We start from the raw sequence: 23,919 nt of genomic DNA, 5'->3' as shown, positions 1-23,919 counted from the left end.
GATAATATGCATTAAAAAACAAGTCTATTATAATTAAGTCAAAACATTAGAGACTATTATGTGTCTAAATTAATTCAAAACTAAGTTCTATTATAAAGAAACAGGTCAAATTTGAATGAAAAAAAACAAAAAATATTATTGAACTAAAGTTTTTCCTCGTTTGGTTGTAAACCCTTGTTTGAACAAAGCAATATACCTTTCAAATATAAATAAACTTATCCTATAACTTTTGGTATAATGTATGCATCTAGATTGACAAATAAACAGCTTTAATCCAAAGCAAAATCATAATTGATCGGAAAAATATCATATGAGAGATCGTCACATAAATGCATTCTTACAATTTGTGTCTTGGTTGTGATTCTTAAGAACACGTGCTTTAGGTTTTCTTTGAAATAATTTTGCTAAAGATATTTTTGATTTGCTAACAAAAGTTTAATGAATTGATCAAACTGGAGTACTAACAGTTCCAAACTAGTCTTAAGTACAAGGGATGCGAGTGATTAAAAATGAAGTAGAAGGTGTGTAGTTGAAAAATGACCTAAGTACAGGGGGTGTATCTGGAATTAACCCAAACTAAAATAACCAGAAAAAAAAAAAAAAAAAAACCGAATTAAACGAATCCACATCACACTGCCGGACTCAGCAAATGCAAAAGCAAACGGATTATTCTTCTTCCAATGCTAAACAAATAATTAGTCCGTTAAACTCGTACTGATTTCAATGGTTTCTTTATCCCACAGATTCAGGCCGCCATCATCGATAACAACTATGAACTCCAACGCGAAGAAACCGGAAGATCGGTCTCCTCACCTTTCTCTCTCTTCCTATTTCCAATCCCACCCCTAAAAGATCTCTCCTTTCTGCCGATATTGAATCCATACAAATCGATAGACAGATATATATTGATTAAAGTGGATGGGGGGAAAAATGGAGGTGATTTTGGGGAATTGATTGGATATTGAGATTCTAAAAAACTGGGGTTTCTGTTTGAGGAGGAGAGGGAGTTTTAGAGAGAGAGAGAGAGAGAGAGAGAGAGAGAGAGAGAGAGAGAGAGAGAAAGAGTGGGGGAGGGGAGGAGATGAAGGAGCTGTTGGGGAGCCCAGGGACGGTGAGTGGGCTGACTTTGAGGATCGGGCAGTGTTTATTTGCTGGTGCTTCAATCGGAGTTATGGTCTCTGCTTTGGGTTTCTCTAGCTACACTGCTTTCTGGTACGATTTCTTTAAACTAATTTCTGTTCCTTGCACTTCTTTTGAATCCCTGGTTTTCTTTTTGTAGTTATGCAATTTTGAAATTTTATGTCAAGTTCATTAGGTATTAGTGCTTGTTTTGAAATCTTGGGCACTGCCAATATGACGGAATTTTAGGTGTGATTCCTTTTCATAATGCGCACAGAATGATTTGTGCTTTGTGCTTTGCTTTGCTCTGTAACATTTCTTGCATTTTTAGCTCTCTTTTTTTCCCGTGGAAGGATGAAGGATCAATGGGAAATGGCGATTGTTATTGGAAACATTTAGGCAGTAGGGTGTGGTAAATATAGTTGGTGAAATTATGGAAAAGAAGCTCAATGCTTTACATGGCTCTGAGTGGATTGTGTTACACTCTTGAGTGAGAGTGAAACCATTTTATTGTTGCATCACATATGAATGAAGGAAGATGCAACCAAGGATAATTTTACTGTTGGTTTGTAGAAATAGTAACTGTAAAAGAAATCACCATCAACGAGTCCGGTTCCTCGTAGGTATTTTGTCACATCAACAATCTATATATATATATATATATATATATATATATATATAAGATATCGTGAGTTACCCAATAGTCGAATACAAATAACACTGTCTTAGCTAGTGTCATTCTGAGCTGAATCAGGGCATTTGGAATGCAAATTATCCTTTTTGTTGCACATCTATAGGAACAAAAGAGTTTTGAAATTGAATACAAAGAGGGAAAGATGAGACAGAGAGTAAAGAATAGATCAAGAAATCTGGTAGAGAAAAATATCTTGTTCTTTAACTCAAAAGAAGAGTCAAATAGGGTTCCTTTGTTTATAGATGTAAAGAAGAGTCAAATAAGGTTCCTTTGTTTATAGATGAAAAGAAGGTTGAGATGAATATGAAGACAAAAAATTGTGTCGACAATTGACTTGTAGCTACTGTGAAAGACCCATTCCCAATACCTCCTCAGATCAGTGTAGCATTTCATGCATTTTTAGCTTTTCTTCCATGGAAGGATCAGTGGTAAATTGCAATGGCAATCAAAAACATTTAGCCAGTGTAGGGAGGTATTCCCGAACAAATAGAATTAAGACACATGGTATGAGGCACCGTGGTAAAGATCTAATAAGAGAAATAACATGCGAAGTCATTGCTCCAAATAGTCTGTTCGGCCTAGAGTAGGGCCGAACAGACTGAGAGCTCATGAGAGCTCCTAAGAAGGCAATGGTCCAAATAATTGATAAAGGACTAGTTACATGTGAAGTGACTGGTCCAGGCAGTCTGTTCGGCTATGAGACAGCCGAATAAGGAAAGAGCTCCAATCAGTTGCTAAGGCAAGACGAACACTCTGGAAAGGTCCAGAAGCTGTGTTATTCCGTTAAGGAATGAAATCCCGAGGAAATATGATCTAGAATAGATACCCAATGAAAGTGGGATGTTCGGTCAGCTGTGGAAAAGAGTCCTAAGTGGACTAAGGTAATGAACTGATAAGGGAATGAGAATCCAAAATATTCTGGTTTCCTATACGAGGTAGGAAACCTAGTGCAACACGGATACTTGGGCGGCAAGTATCCATGAATCTATAAATATGAGGTAAACCTAGAGATAAAGGTACGATATACGTTGCATTCTCATATTCTCCTACTGATAATTAGGGTTTATTGACTAGTACGTGATATTAACTTTGGCATCGGAGGGCCTTTGCCCCGAGAGGCAAAGGTGCACTCATCCCTTGTCTGTTTTGCAGATTAGGGTTCCGATGACGAATTAGGGTTCCGGTGAAAAGGCACGAATAAGCCGTTGCAATCCAATTGATCCGAAGCATCAATTGTTTTCATCCCCCTACAATTGGTGCCGTCTGTGGGAAACGAACCAATTTTCTAAAAAATAATCATGTTGGAAGAAGATCCAGTTACGCCGTTTAATCCAAAGGACCAGTCGAGTGGGGGAAGAGATAAATCCCCACCAGGTGCTCCAAGGAAGCCCACTGGTAGATATGACAGAGATAACTCCAAAGAAAAAGGAGACAAAACTGTCACTGGCTCCACGAGAAGGAGTAAGTCTCATCGAAGAGAGGAATCAGTCACCCATTCAAGAAGTATACACAATGACAGCGATGTCCTCGATAAAAAGAGAAGGGAAATCGAGGAGTACGCTCGTTTAATTAGAAAACGAGAGTACGAGATACAAGAATTACAACGGGTACGAGAGCACCCAGAAGATTCCGAACTTTCACGAAGGAATTCCCAGAAAGACAGACGGACCCTGGTAGTCCATAAGCAGGCTCATTCACGAGGGAGAAAGAGCAGGAGTCCTATCATAGGGCGATGCGAAGCTTCTCCACAAAAAAGAAAAAGCAGAAGTAAAAGCCGAACACCGGAAAGACGAAGGGCTTCTTCACGAAAAAAGAGGAGCAGAGACCGAAGTTCCACCCCAGAAGAGGAGGAAACAAGGAAGCATCACCGGGACAGGTACGAGAGGCCTGATGCTGATTGGGTCAAGGCTACGACTCACAAGTCGAAGGAGCTTGAAGATGAAACCATGACTGCACAAGAAGCAGCACGGAAGGCCCTGAGTAATATAGCAGCCTCCCCATTTGCAAGGAGGCTACAAGAGGCTAGGTTGCCGAGCAGAGTGAAGCATGGTACGTTCATACTTTACGAGACAAACGCAGACCCCGTAGCTCAGATACCGCACTACCAACAGGCTATGTTCATGCATGACGGGGATGATGCCATTTTGTGCAAAATGTTCCCTTCGAGTCTCGGAATGGTGGCCCTATCTTGGTTTCATAAATTGGCCCCACGATCCATACGAGGATGGAGGCAGTTGGCCGAGGAATTCATTGTCCGGTTCTTGACAAGCAGAAGAGCCCCGAAAACGTTCGAAAGTCTTTCCACTATGAAACAAGCGGAAAATGAGCCGATCAGAGATTACGCTAAAAAGTACTGGGAGACTTTCAACGAGATAGAGAGCTGCAGTGAAGAATATGCGATTGCAACCTTCAAGACAGGCTTGCCTGTTCGGGGAGAGTTGCGCCGGTCTTTGAATATGCATCCGGTAGCGACGTTGGCCAAACTAAGGGAACGAATTGAACAACACGCAAGAATGGAGGATGACACACTCCGGGAGGACGGCAGGGTTGTTGCCGAACAGACAAAGGCACCTGTTAAGAAAATGGATAAGCCAGAGACCAAGACTTACAGAGAGAGAAAGGAGTACGGGCAGGCTAAAAGAGAGCCATATAAAGATAAGCAAGCTCCTGACCCTAAATCTTTCTTTTCTATCACTACGGTTTGGAAAGAACCAATTTATAGGATTTTTTATCGAATAAAGAATCAGCCATACTTCAAATGGCCCTCAAGTCTAGGCGGGGATAAAGACGCAAAACGTGCTACGAATCAGCACTGCAGCTACCATAAAGATTGGGGCCATATGACTGAAGATTGTGAGATGTACAAAAGACACCTTGATGATTTGGTCTTTCGGGGCTATCTCAAGGAATTTATCCAAGATCCCAAAGACAAAGGGAAAGCCATGGAGCTGGAATATGAGCAGAATCCTAAAGGGGTAATCCATATGATACATGGGTTGGCCACACCTTATACGAGAAATGAGATCAGGCTATTACAAAGGCAAGTCAGGCACAATCAGCACGTGATGCGATTGGGTAACAAGAGGGGGCGAGAGAGTGATGTGTGCAATGAAAGCATAGCATTCACAGATGATGATCTGGGAGAGGTCCAAATACGCCACAACGATACTTTGGTCATAACCCTACGAGTTGGGGAATATGACATCGAAAGGATTCTAGTGGACTCAGGAAGTTGTACAGAGGTAATGTACTATGATGCGTTCAAGAAACTGGGGCTGGCCCAAACAGACTTAGAACAATCGACAACACCCTTAATTGGGTTTGGTGCAGGAGCAGTTTGGCCTCTTGGAAAAGTAACGTTACCTGTTCGGGCTGGATCAGTGGTGTTAAAAACAGATTTCTTAGTTGTCGATGTTCCTGCTTCCTATAACGCGATTATAGGGAGGACATAGTTGCACAAAATGAGAGCGGTCTCCTCGACTTATCACCAGATGTTGAAATTTCCAGGATCGAATGGGGTTGAGGTAATTAGAGGCAATCAGAAAGTGGCCCAGCAATGTCTAATCTCCATCATTAAAAAAGCCCCAAAAGCCCACCACGTTCATACATTAGAAGTACCAGATCAACCAACTATCGAGGATGTTGGAAGAAGTCCGGCAGAAAAGGTGGTTGAAGGATTGGAGAAGATTCAGATCAGCGAGACTGATCCTGAAAGATATTTCTTAATCGGAGAATCATTACCAGCAGACGAAAAGGCTGAACTGATAAGATTTCTGAAAGAATATGTCGATGTATTTGCATGGGTGCCAGAGGAAATACCCGGAGTGGATGCAGGTGTGATCTGTCATCATTTAAATGTTGATCCTCAGCATAAGCCGGTCATTCAGAAAAAACGGAGAGCAGCCGTGCAGCATGTGGATGCTGTAATTGAAGAGGTTGATCGTTTGCTGGAGGCAAAAGCAATACGTGAAGTTTACTACCCAGAGTGGTTATCCAACACCGTGGTGGTAAAGAAAAAGAATGGGAAGTGGCGTGTCTGCGTAGACTTCACAAACCTAAACAAGGCATGTCCAAAAGACAGTTTTCCTCTTTCAAGGATAGACCAGTTGGTTGACACAACTGCTGGTTACGAGCGAATGAGTTTCCTCGACGCATATCGAGGATATCATCAGATTGCTATGTTTGAGCCTGATCAAGAGAAGACTTCTTTTATTACACCACGAGGGTTGTACTGCTATAGCGTCATGCCATTTGGGCTAAGAAATGCTGGGGCAACGTACCAAAGACTTGCAACCATCATGTTCAAAAAGTTCATTGGCAAGACTATGGAGGTTTATATAGATGATATGGTGGTGAAAAGTCAAGATAAACAGGGACACATAGCGGATTTAAAAGAAGCTTTCGAGATCCTGAGGGAGTACAAACTGAAACTCAACGCCTTGAAATGTGCGTTTGGAGTCGGTTCTGGAAAGTTCCTAGGCCATTTGGTGACCATGAGAGGGATTGAGACTAACCCTGATCAAATTGCAGCCCTATAAAGGCTACAAAGTCCCAAAACCACTAAGGAAGTCCAGAGGTTGACTGGAATGGCTGCAGCACTTAATAGATTTATCAGCAGGTCAAGTGACAAGTGCAGATCCTTTTTTTAATTATTGAAAAAGAGGGAGGGATTCCAATGGGGAGCAGAGTGCGAACAGGCCTTCCAGTACCTGAAGAAGTATCTGGCCGAGCCCCACTTTTGTCAACTCCACAGCCAGGTGAGTCTTTAGTTTTGTACTTAGCTGTTTCTGAGCATGCAGTTAGTGCAGTCCTGTTAAGGGATTTGGGAATCGAACAAATCCCTATTTATTATGTTAGCAAGACACTGCTGGATGCAGAGACGAGATATCTGCCCTTAGAGAAATTTGTCCTGGCACTTAGGACAGCCACAAGGAAATTGCCACACTACTTCCAAAGCCACAAGGTTGTGGTTTATACTGAGTTTCCATTGAAATCACTGCTACGAAAAGCAGACTTCTCGGGAAGGATCTCGACGTGGTCCGTCGAGTTAAGCCAGTACAATATTGATTATCAGCCGCGTACGGCAATTAAAGGCCAAGTGTTGGCTGATTTTGTGGCAGAGTTTTCTCCTGTAGTAGCTCTCCTGCCTCCTACGAGAAAAGAACAGGAGACTAAGACATCACCCACGAGGAAACAAGTCTCAGCCGAACGGGACCCCACGGAATGGAAGCTATTTGTTGACGGATCAGCATGTAATACTGGATCAGGAATTGGGGTAGTCATTTTTCCTCCTGAAGGAGTAATGATCGAACTATCTGTTCGGCTTGGTTTCAGTGCGTCAAACAATGTGCCGGAATACGAGGCACTCTTAGCTGGCTTAAAAAGTGCAAAACCCTAAAAGCAGAACAGGTTAGGGTGTATTGTGATTCACAGCTTGTGGTCAATCAACTGTCCAGGGAATACGAAACACGAAGTGAAAAAATGGCAGCCTACGTGCAGGCAGCCAAGGACCTGCTTGATACCTTCGAAAGGGTATATATTGAACAGATAAGTTCTGGACAAAATGCTCATGGAGATTCATTAGCTTGGTTGGCTGCAGCTATACCAACTGAGTTTAAAAGGAAGGTGGCAGTAGAGTATCTGAGTGTGCCGAGCATTGGAAGAAGTGTGGACTTGGTCTTGGACGTGAACCAAAGACCAAGTTGGATGGACCCAATCGTGGAGTTTTTACGAGACGAAATACTCCCTTCTGACAAAAAGGAGGCTCATAAGATAAGGACCAAATCTGCTAGGTTTTGGCTGTCTCCAGAAAGAAAATTGTACAGGAAATCTTTTACAGGTCCCTATTTGCTTTGTGTACATCCTGAGATGGTGCAAAAATTTCTACACGAAATTCATGGGGGAACCTGTGGAAGCCATGCTAGAGGCAGATCCATAGCCCACCGAGCAATTACCCAAGGTTATTGGTGGCCACACATGCAAGAAGATGCCAAGGTTTATGTGAAAATCTGTGAAAAGTGTCAGAAATTCTCACCAATAATTCGGACGCCAGCAGAAGACTTGGTGCCATTGACAAGTCCTTGGCCATTTGCCCAATGGGGTATGGATATCGTGGGTCCACTCCACAAAGCAACTGGCAATAGGAAATTTCTGCTGGTGGCAACGGATTACTTCACTAAGTGGATTGAGGCAGAACCGTTGGCTAAAATCACAGAACCTGTGATAGAAAGGTTCGTGTGGAAAAATATTATTACTCGATTTGGGGTCCCTTATTCGTTGATTACAGACAATGGGTCCCAGTTTCAGAAGAAGTTTAAAGCTTTTTGTGCCCAATACGGGATACGAAATTACTACTCAACCCCAGCCTACCCTCAAAGTAATGGGCAGGCAGAAGCTTCTAACAAAACCATTCTAGACGGGATCAAGAAAAGGTTTTATGAAGCAAAGGGAAAGTGGCCAGATGAATTACCATTAGTACTATGGGCGCATCGAACGACGCCTAGGAGGTCTACGGGAGAGACCCCCTATTCGTTGGCATATGGGACAGAGGCAGTTATACCTCTAGAAGTTGGCCTTCCAACCAATAGAACTGCATTGGTTGAGAGTGGGGGCAATGACAGGGCACTTGAGATTGAGCTTGACCTTGCCGAAGAAAGAAGGGAAAGGGCTTTGGTTCATTTAGCCTCATATCAGGAGCAGCTGATGAAAAGCTACAATAAAAATGTCCACCCACGAGAGTTTGTTGTTGGAGACCTTGTACTTCGAAAAGTGCTCGGTAACACCAAGGTGGCCAACGAGGGCAAGTTAGGGGCCAATTGGGAAGGCCCGTATCGAGTGACCGAGGTTGTGGGCATAGGGGTTTACAGATTGACAGATTTAGAAGGAAATCTAGTACCAAGGCCTTGGAATGTCCATAATTTAAGGAAGTTTTTTATTTAAAGTCCTCTAGTCTTTTAGGGCTGCATTTCGTGATTGTGTGGGAGTTACGAGTAAAACTCTTATGTTTTTATTACTTGTTAGTTGCAAGGGGTACGAATAACGCCCTCTTGAGTTTCACAGATTATGAATAAAATCACTTTTTGCAGTGTAAATATTGCGTTCTTGGTATTTGTCCTAAAAATACGAACTACGGGCTTGGTTTCCCTCATTCGTATTGGGGAGCAGGGAACAGGCACCAACAGGCACCTATACACTAAAGTACGTGAAACTTAACAAATACCAGTATGAAACACTTGTATGGTTTGTAAGTACGAGAGACTTAGAAAGTTTTTAAGTATGGTTTGTAAGTACAAGAGACTTAGAAAGTTTTTAAGTATGGTTTGTAGAAATGGCTTAAAAGTACGAGAGACTTAGAAAGTTTTTAAGTACGTGAAACTTAGAAATGGCTTAAAAGTACGAGAGACTTAGAACGTTTTTAAGTACATGAAACTTAAGAAAAGGTTTAAAAGTACAAAAAAAATGATGTTTACAGGATTTGCTAAGTACTGAACACTTATACACAAGCAAACATGTGATTAAAGGATCAAAGTACGAAATACTTAGATAAATCTGTTTGCATCCGAACACATGCAAAAATGAGAGGAGCCGAGCAAATTGTATAGTTATGCCACAAGGGGCCGAATACCTGTATTACCAAAATATTACCAAAGTAGAGAAAGTACTGGTGCCACGCAGGGCTCGAATATCATGGTCACTTAGGACCAGCCAAAATGTTTTAAAGGTGTTTTATGCAGACTAACCATATCAATCTAAGTTCTGGATTTCTGAAGGAGTTTCATTTGGAACCTGTCCACTGGCTCCCGCGATAGTATCACCTTCAGTTGTATTCTCCTCCAGGTTAATGGGCTCAAGGTTTGATTCTCGAACAGGTGATTGCACAGGCTGAGTGTCAGTTGGCATATCCTCCCCTGCATCAGCAAAATCTTCAATCTATTGCTCGACATCATCATCTGGGGATTCCTCGTGTTCCTGAGCTGCTGCAGAATGCCTACTCGGAAGGTCATTTTCCACCCAGAGGACTGAGTCTTCAGCAATACCAACCTTTGCCAGACAAGCCTCCCAGCTGGCAACCCAGATCTGATCTTGTATGGCTGGCATCTGTTCCACATAGCTGGCTGTAGCAGCATCAAACCCCTTCTGGTAGCCTTCCTCGTAGGCAGCTTTTTTGGTTTTTTCCATTTCTACCAAAGCCTGATTAAGACTGTCTTCAGCTGTCCCAAGCTTGTCCTTTGCCTCTTCAAAATCGGCCTTGGCTTTGTCTCTTTCTCTCTCCAATCTAGAGATGGTACGGAGCAGCCTGGTGTTGTTGTTCAACAACGTGATCCTTTCAGTATCTGCATCTTGGAACTTTTGGCCCAGTGTAATCATCTTTTGAATAAACTGAGAAATGAGCAAAAGATATTACAGTAGAGAAATAAAGAGACCTGAAGCATGCTTTAAAGTAATGAGAATACTATACCTTAATCCCACTAACGAGACTAGTGGAAATGAGCCGATCAGGTGCAGCCTCAGACTCTTTCTGCATGTCAACAGGGAGCAGCAAACCTTGAGCAAGTGCGAGTGCCGTTTCTGAAGAGCTAGCGCTATCCCCAACGTGAACGGGCTGATCACCCCTAATGAGTTGGGGGGCCCAGTTTTAGGGAAGCACTTGAGTGCTCGGTGAAGGGGGTTGTTGAACTGAAACTGAGGCTTGTGCTGGGGCATCTCCAGGATCTTCGGTTCTAGGACGTTTGTCCCGACGAGTATCAATAGCCTCAAGGGAACTATCACGTTCCCGAGGAGAGGAAGAAGATCGTGTCGAAGCCCCTCTAGTTCGACGAGATGGCAGAGGGGCATGGCCAGTTGATGACACCCTCCCAGTGGCACCACGTCCTCGGGAAAGGACGGTGAGAAGGGTGCTAAGGTTCAAAGGTTGACGAGTCATAGTACCTGTGTTTGGAGGGGATGGAGAATATTCGGAAGAAGATGATTGGCTGGTATCGCGACTAACAGCTGGCTGTTCGGGAAGTCGTTGAGGAGCAACCTGTCTTTGAAAAGGTCTTCGAACTCTCAGTCGAGGTAATGGAACACCTTCTGAAATAGGAACCTCACCTAACTGCCCGGCGACTGTCACTCCAGCGTTAGCCCTTAGACTTCTCGGCTGGGGAGCAGTTGAGGTTGAGGCAGCGCTAGTACTCGGATTGGCGAGTCTTCTGTCGATAACCCCTCTGTACGCGGGATCGTACCCTAATAGAACGTCCGCGTTGCGACCCCGACCAGCTGTTGGGGTGCCGGGTTCACCTGTATACTTCAGAACCCAGTTAATCTCTGTTGTTCGGACGTAGCTTGGTTCACGTCTTGGACGCCTGTTAGCATTTTCCGCTGCAAGTCAAAGCACAAACAGAAGTTAGAATGAGCAGAAATACAGTAACAAAGGAAAATGCAAGTTGCATAAATAGAAAATCAGGAGCATACGTGGGTAGCCCTATATGTGGGGGCAATGGAGGCCCACCACTTGACCATCCTCCCCCAGTGGCTCGAAGCCTCCAGTGACGTAGAGGAAATCGATTTCATGATCTCGAGTAGAGTCTGACAGGTTTAGCACGAGACGCTTTTCTGCCCTTTTAACTTTGAAGTAGTAAGTATTGTATTCAGGATTCAAAACAATACTATACCACCATTGAATGTCCCAAATCCCTAATTGAGTTCCCAGAATCCTGTTTAAAGCTACTACTCCCATTATAAGCCTGAACACGTTTGTTGAAACTTGCATGGGAGTGAGACGGTACCAGTTTAGGACCTGGCGAAGTAGTGGGTGTAAGGGAAAACGAACTCCGCCTTCAACAATGGCTACAATTGGGATACACATCCTATCCCATGAACCGCCATCCCTGTCTGCACCTAAAGGGGCGAGTTCGAGCCCCACGTTATCAGGGACGCTATACTCAGTCCTAAATGCCGCCATGGCAGTTGGGGTTTCACTGAGTTTCCTAAACTTGCTGGGTTTTGGAAGGTTTTCATTATCATCCGCCATGGATACGAAAGAAATGAGCAGGACAAAATCGAAAACTAGGTGCAATCGAAACCCTAAAAGCTAAAATCTGGAACGAATCTCAGAATAAGACGCAAGAAGGAGCAAGAATAAGAAGTCTTACGAAGCTATTGCAGTGGTTGCCTGAGATGCAATCGAGTTGCAGACGACGGCAATGACGGATGAAAGACGGATGATTTTCGCCTGGTTTTAGAGAGAGAAAGGGAGGATTCGAACTTTGGGTGGAAAACCCAAAAGTATCTCTTTTAGGGGTTTAAAGTGAAAGCAACGGAGACGAAACGACTCCTCTTGCGCCGTTACTTACATGAGAAGTAACGGGAAAAGAGAAGTCTCAACGGATGGCTGTTCTGACGCCGTTTATGAAACGTCAGACTGAGTTAAATGCAAAGCGTACGAAATACACCACGTGGAGTTCCTGCCTCGAGACGGCTTGATGATTTAAACGCCAAAAAGAATTAATGGCATGTCTGCACGAGATACCACTTTGTTGGGATTATTTCCCCTAAATCAATCCCACCCGCAAACGGAAGCGTAATCAAAAATTAAATACACAATAAACAAGGCACAACGAGAACAACCAATATACGTGGTTCCCCAAACTCGGGTACGTCCACGGGAGAGAGAAAACAATTTCCACTATCACCAAAGTTTACAAAGGGTTTATAAAGAGATCCAACAATCTCTCAAATACCCTATTCAACAACCTACAATCAAAGTGGAAAGATCTTTCCCAAAACTCTCCAACACAACTGAAACAGAGGGCACCAACCGGAACAAATCAGCCCACAAAAGGAACACAAAGGCTGCTGCAAATTGCTTGAACAAAGAGAGGAAAGTCGCTGTCTTGATCTCTTCCTTAGCACCGTCACAACACAAACACACACAGTGCACTCCACGTTTTTCCCTGTTTCACAATAGCACCCACAGCACCAAACCCTTTGCTCTCTTTTTGATCTTTTTTTCTCTCACACGTTCTGGAGCCATCCACCGAAAAAACAAAAAAGACCTTTTTGTTCCCAATAAAAACCTAGTAATATTGGGCTTCCAAAAACAAAACACTTGGGCCAAAATATTGGGCCTATTTTCATGGGCAAAAAACCCAACAGTATTTAGTGTCTAGAGATTTTCTTGTTCAAATGATATAGTACTCATGGTAGTCAGGTGCCCAATGTCACCAATAATAGATCGATAGCTTGAAAGAACCAGCTCCAGCCCCAGTGCTTTGGAAAGTATGGTTTTATTGTGGTGGCGTCAAATGGAATCAACCCTACTTCTCCGTCCCCATACATCCAATGAGTTTGGGGCCCACCACCCATAATTCATTTGTCCACCAATGACTTCAACCAGTCAACCCCATGGAGTTTGTATATATATGGTTTTCTGTATATACAGATCCTATGGGGTTCCAGTTGATTCGTTCATCCATTTTGTCACATGAATTGGTTGAATAGATTACCTGTTCAGTTATTGGTGATTTCTTGGACAAATTATTTGCTATTCTCTCTTGTTTTCAGTTTTAAATTTATAGACATTCCTGCTGAATACTCTAGTCAATTTTCATTAAGTACATGTTTGGTGCAGCTATTTGATCGCATCAATGGGGCTTCAGGTATTGTGGAGCTTTGGGCTTGCATGTCTTGATGTCTATGCTTTGAGGATTAAGAGAGACCTTCATAATCCGGTCCTAGTGAGCCTGTTTGTTGTAGGCGATTGGGTATGTAATATTTTCTTTTAGCTCTAATTGAACATGCAGAAACAATTTCATACAGATGATCGCAATACTCTTGAAGTTTTGGTTTCCCTAACTGCAGTAGTCATACAGATCTTCGCATTACTCTTGAAGTATTTGTTCCCTGAGTTGCAGTAGTCATACAGATCTTCACATTACTCTTGAAGCATTTGTTTCCTGAGTTGCAATAGTCACCATATTCATAATTCATCTTATTTGTTTCTGAGTTTTACTGTTTCCCGGTTTCATGGCCATGATGTGACAGCTGGCAAGGAACTGAGGATTGAGACATTAGTTTTTAATTTCAACGAAACTAAAAGTGCCAGTTGATTTCCTTCAAAGGGCACAATGGGTAGGAAGTACGGATACATCTTCATGTAATCGCTTTCATTAATGCCAAAGATTGATCTTTTATGATTAAAAGGTAGCCAACTGCTTCAGTCTCGAACGCAGGATTTGTAGGAGGCAAATGCCAAAGAATTTATCCAAACTAACCTAAAAAAACTTGTGAGGATATTTGGAGATGTGCAGGGGCTAGGGCACGCCCTCACCCTCCCTTTTCTGCCCCTGGGCTGCTTTGTTTTCTTTTCGTAACTAACGTCTTAGATGAGTTTGGCCAGTCTTAATGAAGTAGATCTAATCTGCAGATTCGGTACCTGAGCTGTTCGTAATTTACGTCTCACGTGTTCTCAGATTTTTGAATTTCTTGAACATCTAGCTATAGAAGTACTAATAAAACCTTTAGTCAGAAGTCAAAGTTCTCTCTCTTCGATAAGGGCTACATCTTGAACATCTAGCTATAGAAGTACTTTACCAGGTTGGAATGAATGATTGTTTTAAATGCAGGTCACTGCTACTTTCATGAATTCTCTTATTTTGTTGAATACAAGCCATGGAAGTACTAATCAGGCCTTTAATATTTTTTTGATCAAATCAGGCCTTTAGTTGGAAATCGGAGTTCTCTCCCTTCTATACGGCCTCATCTTGCTTGCAGTTCTTCTTTTTCTTTCTTTATCCAATTGGAGCAATAAGGATTGTTTTAAATGCAGGTGACTGCTACTTTATCGCTTGCTGCCGCATGTTCATCAGCCGGAATCGCAGTTTTATATGCAAGGGACCTGAATTTCTGCAAGGTTCAAACGCATCTCCCTTGCAACAGATTCCAGCTCTCTGTAGCCTTGGCTTTTGTCACTTGGTTCCTTATTGCCATATCTTCTCATGTTATGTTTTGGATCTTAGCCTCTGTCTGAATAACTCATCTCTCTCTCTCTCTCTCTCTCTCTCTCTCTCTTTTGGGTTTCACATGTAAACGTTATTGGTCTAGTTCCAATATTGCAGTTTCATTTTTTTTTTTTCCGCCCTTTTCAACTGCAATAGGTTTTTTGTGTGCTTTTATAGCTTCCTATTGCTGGCATGGCTGAAAATCCAGTTTATGCGGTTGTGAGTTGTAAAAGGCGAAAGAATAGTTCGCTCTGTGCTCATCACGCGGCTCTGTTTCTTATTTCTCACTGACCCGATGGAGCTGAATAACATATCCTGTAATTTATATGCAAGTGAGGTGTTATTTTTTCAGATTTCACTGCACTTGGTCTGATTGATGAATTCAACTCTTCTCACCCATCACCCCTGGAATGGGTAAAACAGAAACATAGTTATAAAAATTTAAGGAGCAATTTATATTGGGCGGGTTAGGTGGGCTTGAACTCATTCTAACCCAACTAATATATGGGTTGGATTGGGTCTATTTATTAGTGGGTGTGTTTGAGTTTTATTGAGGGCTTTGGGTTTAATTTGGGGGAATTTTTAGGCCGGCCCAAAAAATTAGGTTTGGTCTTATTTTAGTCATGTACAATTATTTGTATTTTTTATTCTAACCATATCCTTTCACGCGCATCAGCGCACGGAACTAGAGAACATTTAGTATAGAAAAATTATCCAATGCTCCGTGAGCACGGGTGCACCATTAAAACATTGTTTAAATTTCAAAAAGTCATATCTTTTATTGTAGATATTCATTTGTAAAAAAAATTATATTTTTGGAATCTACTCGACGATATCTACTAAACAAGATCCATATTGAATATGAAATTATGAAAGATTAAAAAAATACCATTTACTATGAAAAAATTCTATGAGAACTGTTTCTATGAGAATTGTTCATAAAAACTATTTCTATGAGAACTGTCCCTATGAGAACTGTCTTTATGAGAACTATTTCGAACAAATATACTCTTAGTTATGTAAACTAGCTATGAGAACTGTTAATTCTTATAGTCAGTTCTATGAGAATTATTTGAAATGACTATGTGAACTGAAAAGTACACAGTTTAAATAGTCTCAACACACACTAAAATACACAGTTCTCATAGAAAATACGTAGTTGTCATAGAAATACACAGTTCTCATGGACAATATTCAATTCTCATAGAAAATACACAGTTCTCATATATAGTTGTTATGGACAATACACAATTCTCATAAAAAATACATAGTTCTCTTAGAAAAATACACAGTTTTTATAAAAAAAAATACACTGTTCTCATAGAAAATACACAATTCTCATAGACAATTCTCACAGAAAATACACAATTCTCATAGAAAATACACAGTTCTCATGAAAAATTCATAGTTCTTATAGACAGTTCTTATGAACAAATACACAAATCTCATAGAAAATACATAGTTCTCATAAAAAAAATACAATTCTTATAGAAAATACACAAATGAATAAAAATACCCCTGAACTATGGCTATGAGAGCTATATATCAATTATTGAATCATATTATTTCGAACAAAAATACCTTTGGTTATGTGAACTAGCTATGAGAACTGTCAAGTCTCATAGTCAGTTCTATGAGAATTGCTTAGTTCTTATTGAGAACTGACTATGTGAACTGAGTTATGAGAACTAACTATGTGAATTGCCAATTTCCATAGTTAGTTCTATGAGAACTGTCAATTTTCATAGTCAATTCTATAAGAATTGGCAATGAGAAGTAACTGTTCTCATAGAGAACTAGCTTTCTGAACTAATTATAAGAATTGGACTATGTGAACTGAAAAATACACAATTCGCATAGTTTTACCACACACTAAAATACACAGTTCTCATAAAAAAATATATAGTTCTCATAGAAAATACACGGTAATAAAAATATCCTTGGCTATGTGAACTGGCTATGAGAACTGCCAAGTCTCATAGGCAGTTCTATAAGAACTGCTTAGTTCGCATAAAGAACTAGCTATATGAACTGAATTATGAGAATTGCTTATGTGAATTGCCAATTCTCATAGTTAGTTCTATGAGAACAATACACAATTGTCATAGACAATTCTCATGAATAATACACAATTCTCATAAAAAATACACAGTTTTCATAGAAAATCAGTTCACATAGTTTTACCACACACTAAAATACACAGTTCTCATAGACAATACACAATTCTCATAAACAATACACAATCCTCATGAAAAATACATAGTTCTCATAAAAAAAATATACAATTCTTATAAAAAATACACAATTCTCATAAACAGTTTTCATAGAAAAATATACAGTTCTCATAGAAAATACGCAATTGTTATAGACAGTTCTCATAAACAATACACAATTTTTATAAAAAAAAATACGTAGTTCTCATAAAAAATAAACACGCACAAAAATTTTCTAAAATTTTCAACCATGTCAGAAATTTTCCCAAAAATCTTCCAACAATTTACACATGCACACAACTACTTCTTTCTAGATTCCACCATTTCCACCTCCTGTACATATTCACTCAAATTGGAACGAATAAAGAGGCACCCATCGATTAGGACTCTCTCTCCTATTTAGTTTTTTTTTTTGATCCGCTCTCTCCTATTTAGTTTGAAATGCAATTTAATTACCTTTGGTGTAAGCAATTTAATTACCTTTGATAAAGAGGCACCCACCATTTCCACCTCATGTACATATTCACAATTCTCATAGGAACAAATCCTGATTTCCACTTCTCGTAATCGTCTAAATCCTCTGCAAATTAATTACCTTTGGTGTAAGCAATTTGAATTTGGAACTCTGACTAGTCTTTGACGGTTTGTTGGTTCTTTGTAGGTGATGTAGCTCCAGTTGATGGGCAGCTGGCAGCGGCAAGGGCATTTTGGCGTCAAGAGCTTGAAGAGACAAATTCAGAACATGATGTAGCGGTGGAGATGATACACGATAAAACCGATTTTGCCGATACAGTGCTCTTCGATGCCGGGAAGAGAGCATTGCTGCCGCCGCCGTCACCATGACGAAAATTAGTGGAGAATGCAGATTAATGAGGACGGCGTCAACATCATCATCGTCCGCACCAGCATCGCCGGTGGTGGCAGTGATCGAAGGTGTTGGTAGCTGGTGGTGAAGAGGTGGTGGAAGCCGGGTGGCACGACGGCGAAGGCGGCGGTGGTGGAAGTATTCTTCGTCACTAACCACTGGTCATGCTTCTTCGTGATCCACATCCAACTCGTCGTCGTCGAACTCGCCATTGGAGGCTTTGTGGCTGGTGGGTGTAGTTTGAGAGAGAAAGCGAGAGTGTGAGGGTGAGGGGTCAAAAGTCATGAACCAATATACCCGAGCCTATCTAGGTTCAGAAAAATATTTCAGGGTCGATTTCAAACCGAGGCTAAAAAACGGGGGCGGCCTCTAATTTTCTATTTAATTTGTCACCCATGATAAAAAGGGTTATGCTATGATATTGAAATTGTGTGTTATCTCGTGTGGCTTCTTTTTGTGCGAAAGTTTTTTTGGTCTTCCCATGGGAGGCCATGTTTTGAGTCCCGTCGTACGCGTTTGGGATTTAAGACTATGGCTAGCCTCTGATATCCATTGTGAACTAATCTACTAACTCCCCGTTAACTTCCGTTGATGCATACAATATTGGCAAACAAAGTCTCCAAGTCAAAAATATATATACACACACTTCTAACCGGCTTGTAAAAGAAATATTAAGGTGCATTTATTTTGTAGACAAAGATGTTTATGGTGCATTTGGCCTAAGTTATTTTTCTCCTAAAGACACTGGGTTATTCATGTTTTAGTTATTTATTAAAAAAATTAGAATTAAAATCTGAATTTTGATACTCCCTCCGTCCTTAAATAAGTGACCGACGCGCAAACCTAAGCCTTCAAAAAGATGCATTTGTTTTGTTAAAAAAATCAAATTTTTTTCACAAATCAATAGATAGCAATGAGTTCTATTAGATTGTGAATAATAAATAAATTTTTTAATAAAAAACATGCATATTTTGTAAGGCCTAGTTTTGCGCGCCGAATACTTATTTAGGGACGGAGGGAGTAACAAAATCGGAAGAGTATAATAATATGGACAAACCTTGAAAAACATATAGATAAGGCGACCCTAAAAACGCTAAATACGGTGGAAAAACTAAATCTTTTCTGAAAAATCTAAGTAATCTAAGTCTTCAGTAAACTTTTTGAGATTTATTTTATCATAGTAACTATTTACTTTATAGATTCCGTTTGCCAACACACAATTTTAACACCAAATCTGACAAAATTTTAAGAAAAAAAGAAAAAGAAAAAAAGACAGCAATAGTTACGATAGTATCGAATGTTTTCGTCCAAACAGACCCTTGCGTCCAGAAATTTTTGGGTGCCGGTGGGTACCACGTGGCCGCGCCCACGTGGTGCCTGAGCAGTCCATCCAGGCCGTTCAAAAGTGTGTTGGACGGCTCAGATTAAAACATTATCTCTCGTTCCACCCCACCACTCTCTCTCATCTGTCTCTCTCTTTTTTCTCTCTTCAAATTCGAGCTGTCCAAAATTAAAATGAAAGACTCAGATGCGCTGTTCGGACATCACGTGCTGCCCACCCAGCACCCAAAAATTTCTCCTTAATTGCTAGACACTTTTTGTAACTCACCCATTAGATACAGAAACAGAATAGGGCGGTTGAAACGTGCGCTGCAAACAATTAGTTTTTCTAACGATAATAAATTTTTTACACAAAACATTTATTTCATTCAAATCAATTATCGCGACACATTGTAAAACAATGGTCTCAATCAATAGAACATGACGACATGGCGCAATATAATTGATTTGGAGAAAACAAATGTTTATACCCGACATTGTAAAGAATTTAAATCTCCTTCCTAAAACGCATAGGCTTGTGTGGGTTACAAATAATGTTGCATTGAAACCGTTTTTTTTTTCCAATTGCTCATAAATCACCATAAGTTTCCCATCCGAAAACCCTAATCCCTCACAACATCACCAATCAAAGCACACAACCATGGCGATCGACAAACCAGAACCCAGTTCGGCTTCCAACAAGAACTCATCCACAAACAAGCTCCGGTGGTCGGAAGTCGAAGAGGAAGACGACTCCGCCACCGTGGACCTCAGGTTCCTCCTCCCTCCCCCGCGAGTAACCGGTCCGGACAAGAACGGGATCAAGAAGGTGGCGGAGTACACGCTCAATGAACAGGGGCATAGAGTCAGGGTCACTACTACTACTCGCGTCCGGAAGGTGGCCAGCGCTCGGGTTAGTAAGCGTGCTGTGGAGAGGAGGGGGTGGGCTAAGTTTGGCGATGCTGTTGATGAGGACGTTGGGAGCCGGCTCACTATGGTTTCCAGGGAGGAGATTGTGCTTGAGCGACGGAGAGACTCTGGTAATTCGCCCTTGTTTATCTTTATTGCCCTTTTGCGTGATTATATGCGGTTAGGTCACATAATTTGCGTGCATGATGTGCAAAAAAATGGAAAAGCGAATGCAAAATCATTTTTAAAAGATCCAAATTATTAATGTTCGCGTAGAACATGGGTAATGGGAAATGTAAAAAAAAAAAGAGTTTAAAAAAATTTCTCATTCCCTTATTTGGTTTGAAAAAGATTGTTTTGTCCACAAATAAGAACTTGATAACACTTTTTGTCAAAAAAAAATTCCAAATTTTTCCCGCTAGCTACTAAATATCAAAAGAGTTTTTTTTTTTAATTTATTGATAAAAGTTTGAATTTTCCTTGATAAAAATTCAATTTTTATAAATTTCTCATTTTGCAAACCAGACAATCTTTTTGGGACGTGGAGTACAATTTTGAACTTGTAAATTTGAAAAAAATTCTAACACCAAATAATTTAACACCTCAGGAAAGATTTTCAATTGAAAATCGTAAAAACTCTATACGGGAGTACTTTATTTTTTGATCTTAAAGTTGCACGACTTTCGTAAAAGACTAGCAATTCGGAACGAAAGGAGTACAATGTTGTATATGCAGAATGTCAGTAGTATTGTGATTTAGGCTAAGGTCCCGTTGGACTAAATAAGCCAATTAGCTTATTTTTTGTCTTTATTCAAAAAAAATTCGTATTTGTTAGTTTTTCGTCAATTTTTTGGGGATTATTGCATCATCATGACAAGAATAATCTAAAAATTTAAAAAAATAGGATCGAAATCTATTTTTTTTAATAAAGATGAAAAAATTGGCTTATTGACTTATTTTTGTCTTATTCAAAAAAATTAGGTTTCGATCGTAATTTTTTACTTTTTAGATTTCTCTTGTCATAACGATGCAATAATCCCCAAAAAATTGACGAAAAACTAATAAATACGAAAAAAATTAAATAAGAACAAAAAAAATAAGCCAATTGGCTTATTTAGCAGCCTAACTAGGATTTCCTCGATCTGGCTCACATGATGAAGTACCCCTGAGTGGTATTGTGAATTTGTGATATAGTTTGATTGGGATAACTAGGATTCCTCTCACTCACATGATGATGAACCTCTTGCTGCCTTCGCTCTTAATTCTCGTTCTTACTCTTAATCCTCGCTCTCGCAATTTCTACATAATCGAATATGTCTTTTGAAAGACGCTTTCACTATCCCGTTCCAGCTACCACATTCTGTGACTTAGAATTTCAAAACCCATCTGCCCAAAGGTTGTATCATGTATGTAGACCATAGTAGTTATGCTCTGCCCCAAATGTTGTGGGTACTGTCTAGAAAGTTGAATTGCATCAAACCAACCTTTTAAAACCCAGAATTTAGTTATAAAGTATTCCTATCCCCAATTTAATTCAGTTCCCCTGTTTTGAAATACTAAACCGAAGATCTCTGTTTGTTCAGTAGGGTTGGCTCTTAATAGTATACGAAATGAGATTAGATTGTCCTCAAAAGGGAAACGATTAATGATTTTATTCCGTTCATCTTGATCGTTGCTTCTGAAATCTCATCCATAATCGGTGTGAATTCATTTTTTTTATGTATCTAGGTAAGGTTTTGTAATTTGAATGTATCGATAGATCTCGTAACCAAGCACCGCCCTTTGTTCTGATGTCTACGGATTTGTATTGGATTTCTTCGATCGCCGATATAGCATATTGAAAAGCTTGTTACTCTGTATTGATAACAGACTCCAAATATATAAACCACCTATATATTATGTGATCGAAAAGTATGAACCCTTTTTTACGAGAAATTTTTGGGTATCGGGCGGGTACCACGTGGCTGTACTATGGAGCTAAAATTTCTGCTACTTTATGGAATGGTTACAAGTCCAGTGACGCAATCCTATCATGCAGCTGCATTTGTTGTCAGGGACGGATTGAAGGGGGGTCATGCGGGGGCACGTGCCCCCATTCGAACGTGTGCCCCCACTCAAAATTAATTTTTTTTTATATACATTTTGAATAAATTAGCATAATTATGAAAATGTGTTAATATATAAACATGCACACTTTGGATATATCTCGAAATTGCACATAAATTAATTTTATGTGTGAATTTTATCATATGATGCATTTATATTTATTGATTTATGAGCAATTTGTCTATTTAGAGCTATTCTTTCTTGATTCTTTTTATTTTTAACTGTTCAAGAAAAATATTTTAAAATAAAGTCATTAACAAAACTAGTTCGATTTTCTAAAACTTGTCCTTGTTCATTTAAAATATATTTTAAAATTTTTGTTTGAGATTTTGTGCTCATTTTTACCTAATTTAACTTAAAGTACGCGTTATAAATTTTTGTAGTTAGTAATGTATGTTTTAATTTTGTACGATCTTAGTGTAGTTGACTAAAAAAAATGAACTTTCGCCACTATGATTAACAGGTGCCCTCACTAAGTAATATTCCTGAATCCGCCCCTGTTTGTTGCTATGATTTTTCATGGTTTTTGTTTCTCGTTTTCAACTACGCGATTCTTCGGGAAAAAATGTGATGCATGAAGAGAGTTTCTGGCTTCACTAGGTAATCAAGCATCCTCTTTAGGGAATTCTCTCCCTGTATGACAGAATTTCGGAAGCAATTTCAAATTTTGTGGTTTTTACGCCAAGGTCTTCAATGTATGTGCGGCCATGCCATGTCTCTACGGGCATCTTTTCGTTCTTAACCCACATGTCATACAGAACGATCTTCATCGACGTGCCCCGATGCATTTGTTTTTGTTAACGTTTATTGCCCAGAAAGTTTATCCATTTTGGTTGATGCCTTTTTTAAACCTTGGAATTTGTCGAATGATGGAAACACGAACAGGTGAGAAAGCCGAAGAAGCCAAGAGTAGCGGAGATTCACTGGCACAGCTTGGCAAAGGAGCTGCTCTGATGGTGTGCAGGAGTTGCGGTATGAAGGGCGACCATTGGACGGCGAGGTGCCCTTACCCAGGTCTTGCTCACCAAACCCAACTCTTAACGAATGATACACCTCCTTCGACAGACGCAGTAGCCGCGGCTTCGTCCTCCAGCCAAGGTACCTCTTACGTGCCACCAAGCAGGAGGGAAGGTGCCAAGAGAAGCGTAATTGGATCGGATATGAGGAGGAGGAACGACGATTACACTATCAGGATCGACAACCTCTCGGAAGACACTCAGGACTCTGACTTGGTTGACCTCTGCCACCCTTTCGGGCAAGTGCTTCGCGCTAATGTTCCGAAGGATTACGCAACCGGCTCGGGCAGAGGTTATGGTTACGTCAACTTTCTGCGCCGGGAAGACGCGGAGAGAGCTATTAACAAACTCGATGGCTATGGGTATGACAATCTCATCCTTAGAGTTGAGTGGTCTGCACCAAGAGCAAACTAGCTGCGTACAAATTTTTTTGCTAAAATGAAGAGTTTTGTTAGAGATGAAGCTGATATGGTACTGGTTATGGTATTCTGTTTCTAAAACAAGGAATTAATCGCGACTGATCGCAGGTGGGGCTTATTCGATTAGGTCCGACTAACGATTAGTCACAGATTACTGATTAAGTAATATGCACCGATAAATTCGATTAATCACTCGAAAATGGCCGATCGCTCTACTAACGCCTTGCTACTTTTTAGAATATTGTTTAGAGAGAGGTTTTCGTATTTTGGAGAAATGA

General features: G+C 40.4%; 2 protein-coding genes across 2 annotated transcripts; both read left to right on the top strand.

Moving 5' to 3' along the window:
- The first annotated feature begins 629 nt into the window (after positions 1–629).
- On the top strand, positions 630–15,144 carry LOC131326443 (CASP-like protein 5B2). The gene is made up of 3 exons (XM_058359232.1): positions 630–1,212; positions 13,425–13,557; positions 14,622–15,144. Exons 1-3 carry the CDS (start codon positions 1,082–1,084, stop codon positions 14,820–14,822), a joined length of 465 nt encoding a protein of 154 aa, XP_058215215.1. The 5' UTR covers positions 630–1,081; the 3' UTR covers positions 14,823–15,144.
- Positions 15,145–19,768: 4,624 nt separating this feature from the next.
- LOC131326442 (uncharacterized) lies at positions 19,769–23,711 on the top strand. The gene is made up of 2 exons (XM_058359231.1): positions 19,769–20,231; positions 23,092–23,711. The coding sequence occupies exons 1-2, from the start codon at positions 19,853–19,855 to the stop codon at positions 23,634–23,636; spliced, it is 924 nt and encodes a 307-aa protein (XP_058215214.1). The 5' UTR covers positions 19,769–19,852; the 3' UTR covers positions 23,637–23,711.
- Positions 23,712–23,919: the final 208 nt, after the last annotated feature.

This window comes from Rhododendron vialii, chromosome 5a (assembly GCF_030253575.1).
Source record: "Rhododendron vialii isolate Sample 1 chromosome 5a, ASM3025357v1".
Taxonomy (NCBI): domain Eukaryota; kingdom Viridiplantae; phylum Streptophyta; class Magnoliopsida; order Ericales; family Ericaceae; genus Rhododendron; species Rhododendron vialii.
The sequence above is the reverse complement of the archived record's forward strand: the minus strand, read 5'-3'. Positions and strand labels throughout refer to the sequence as shown.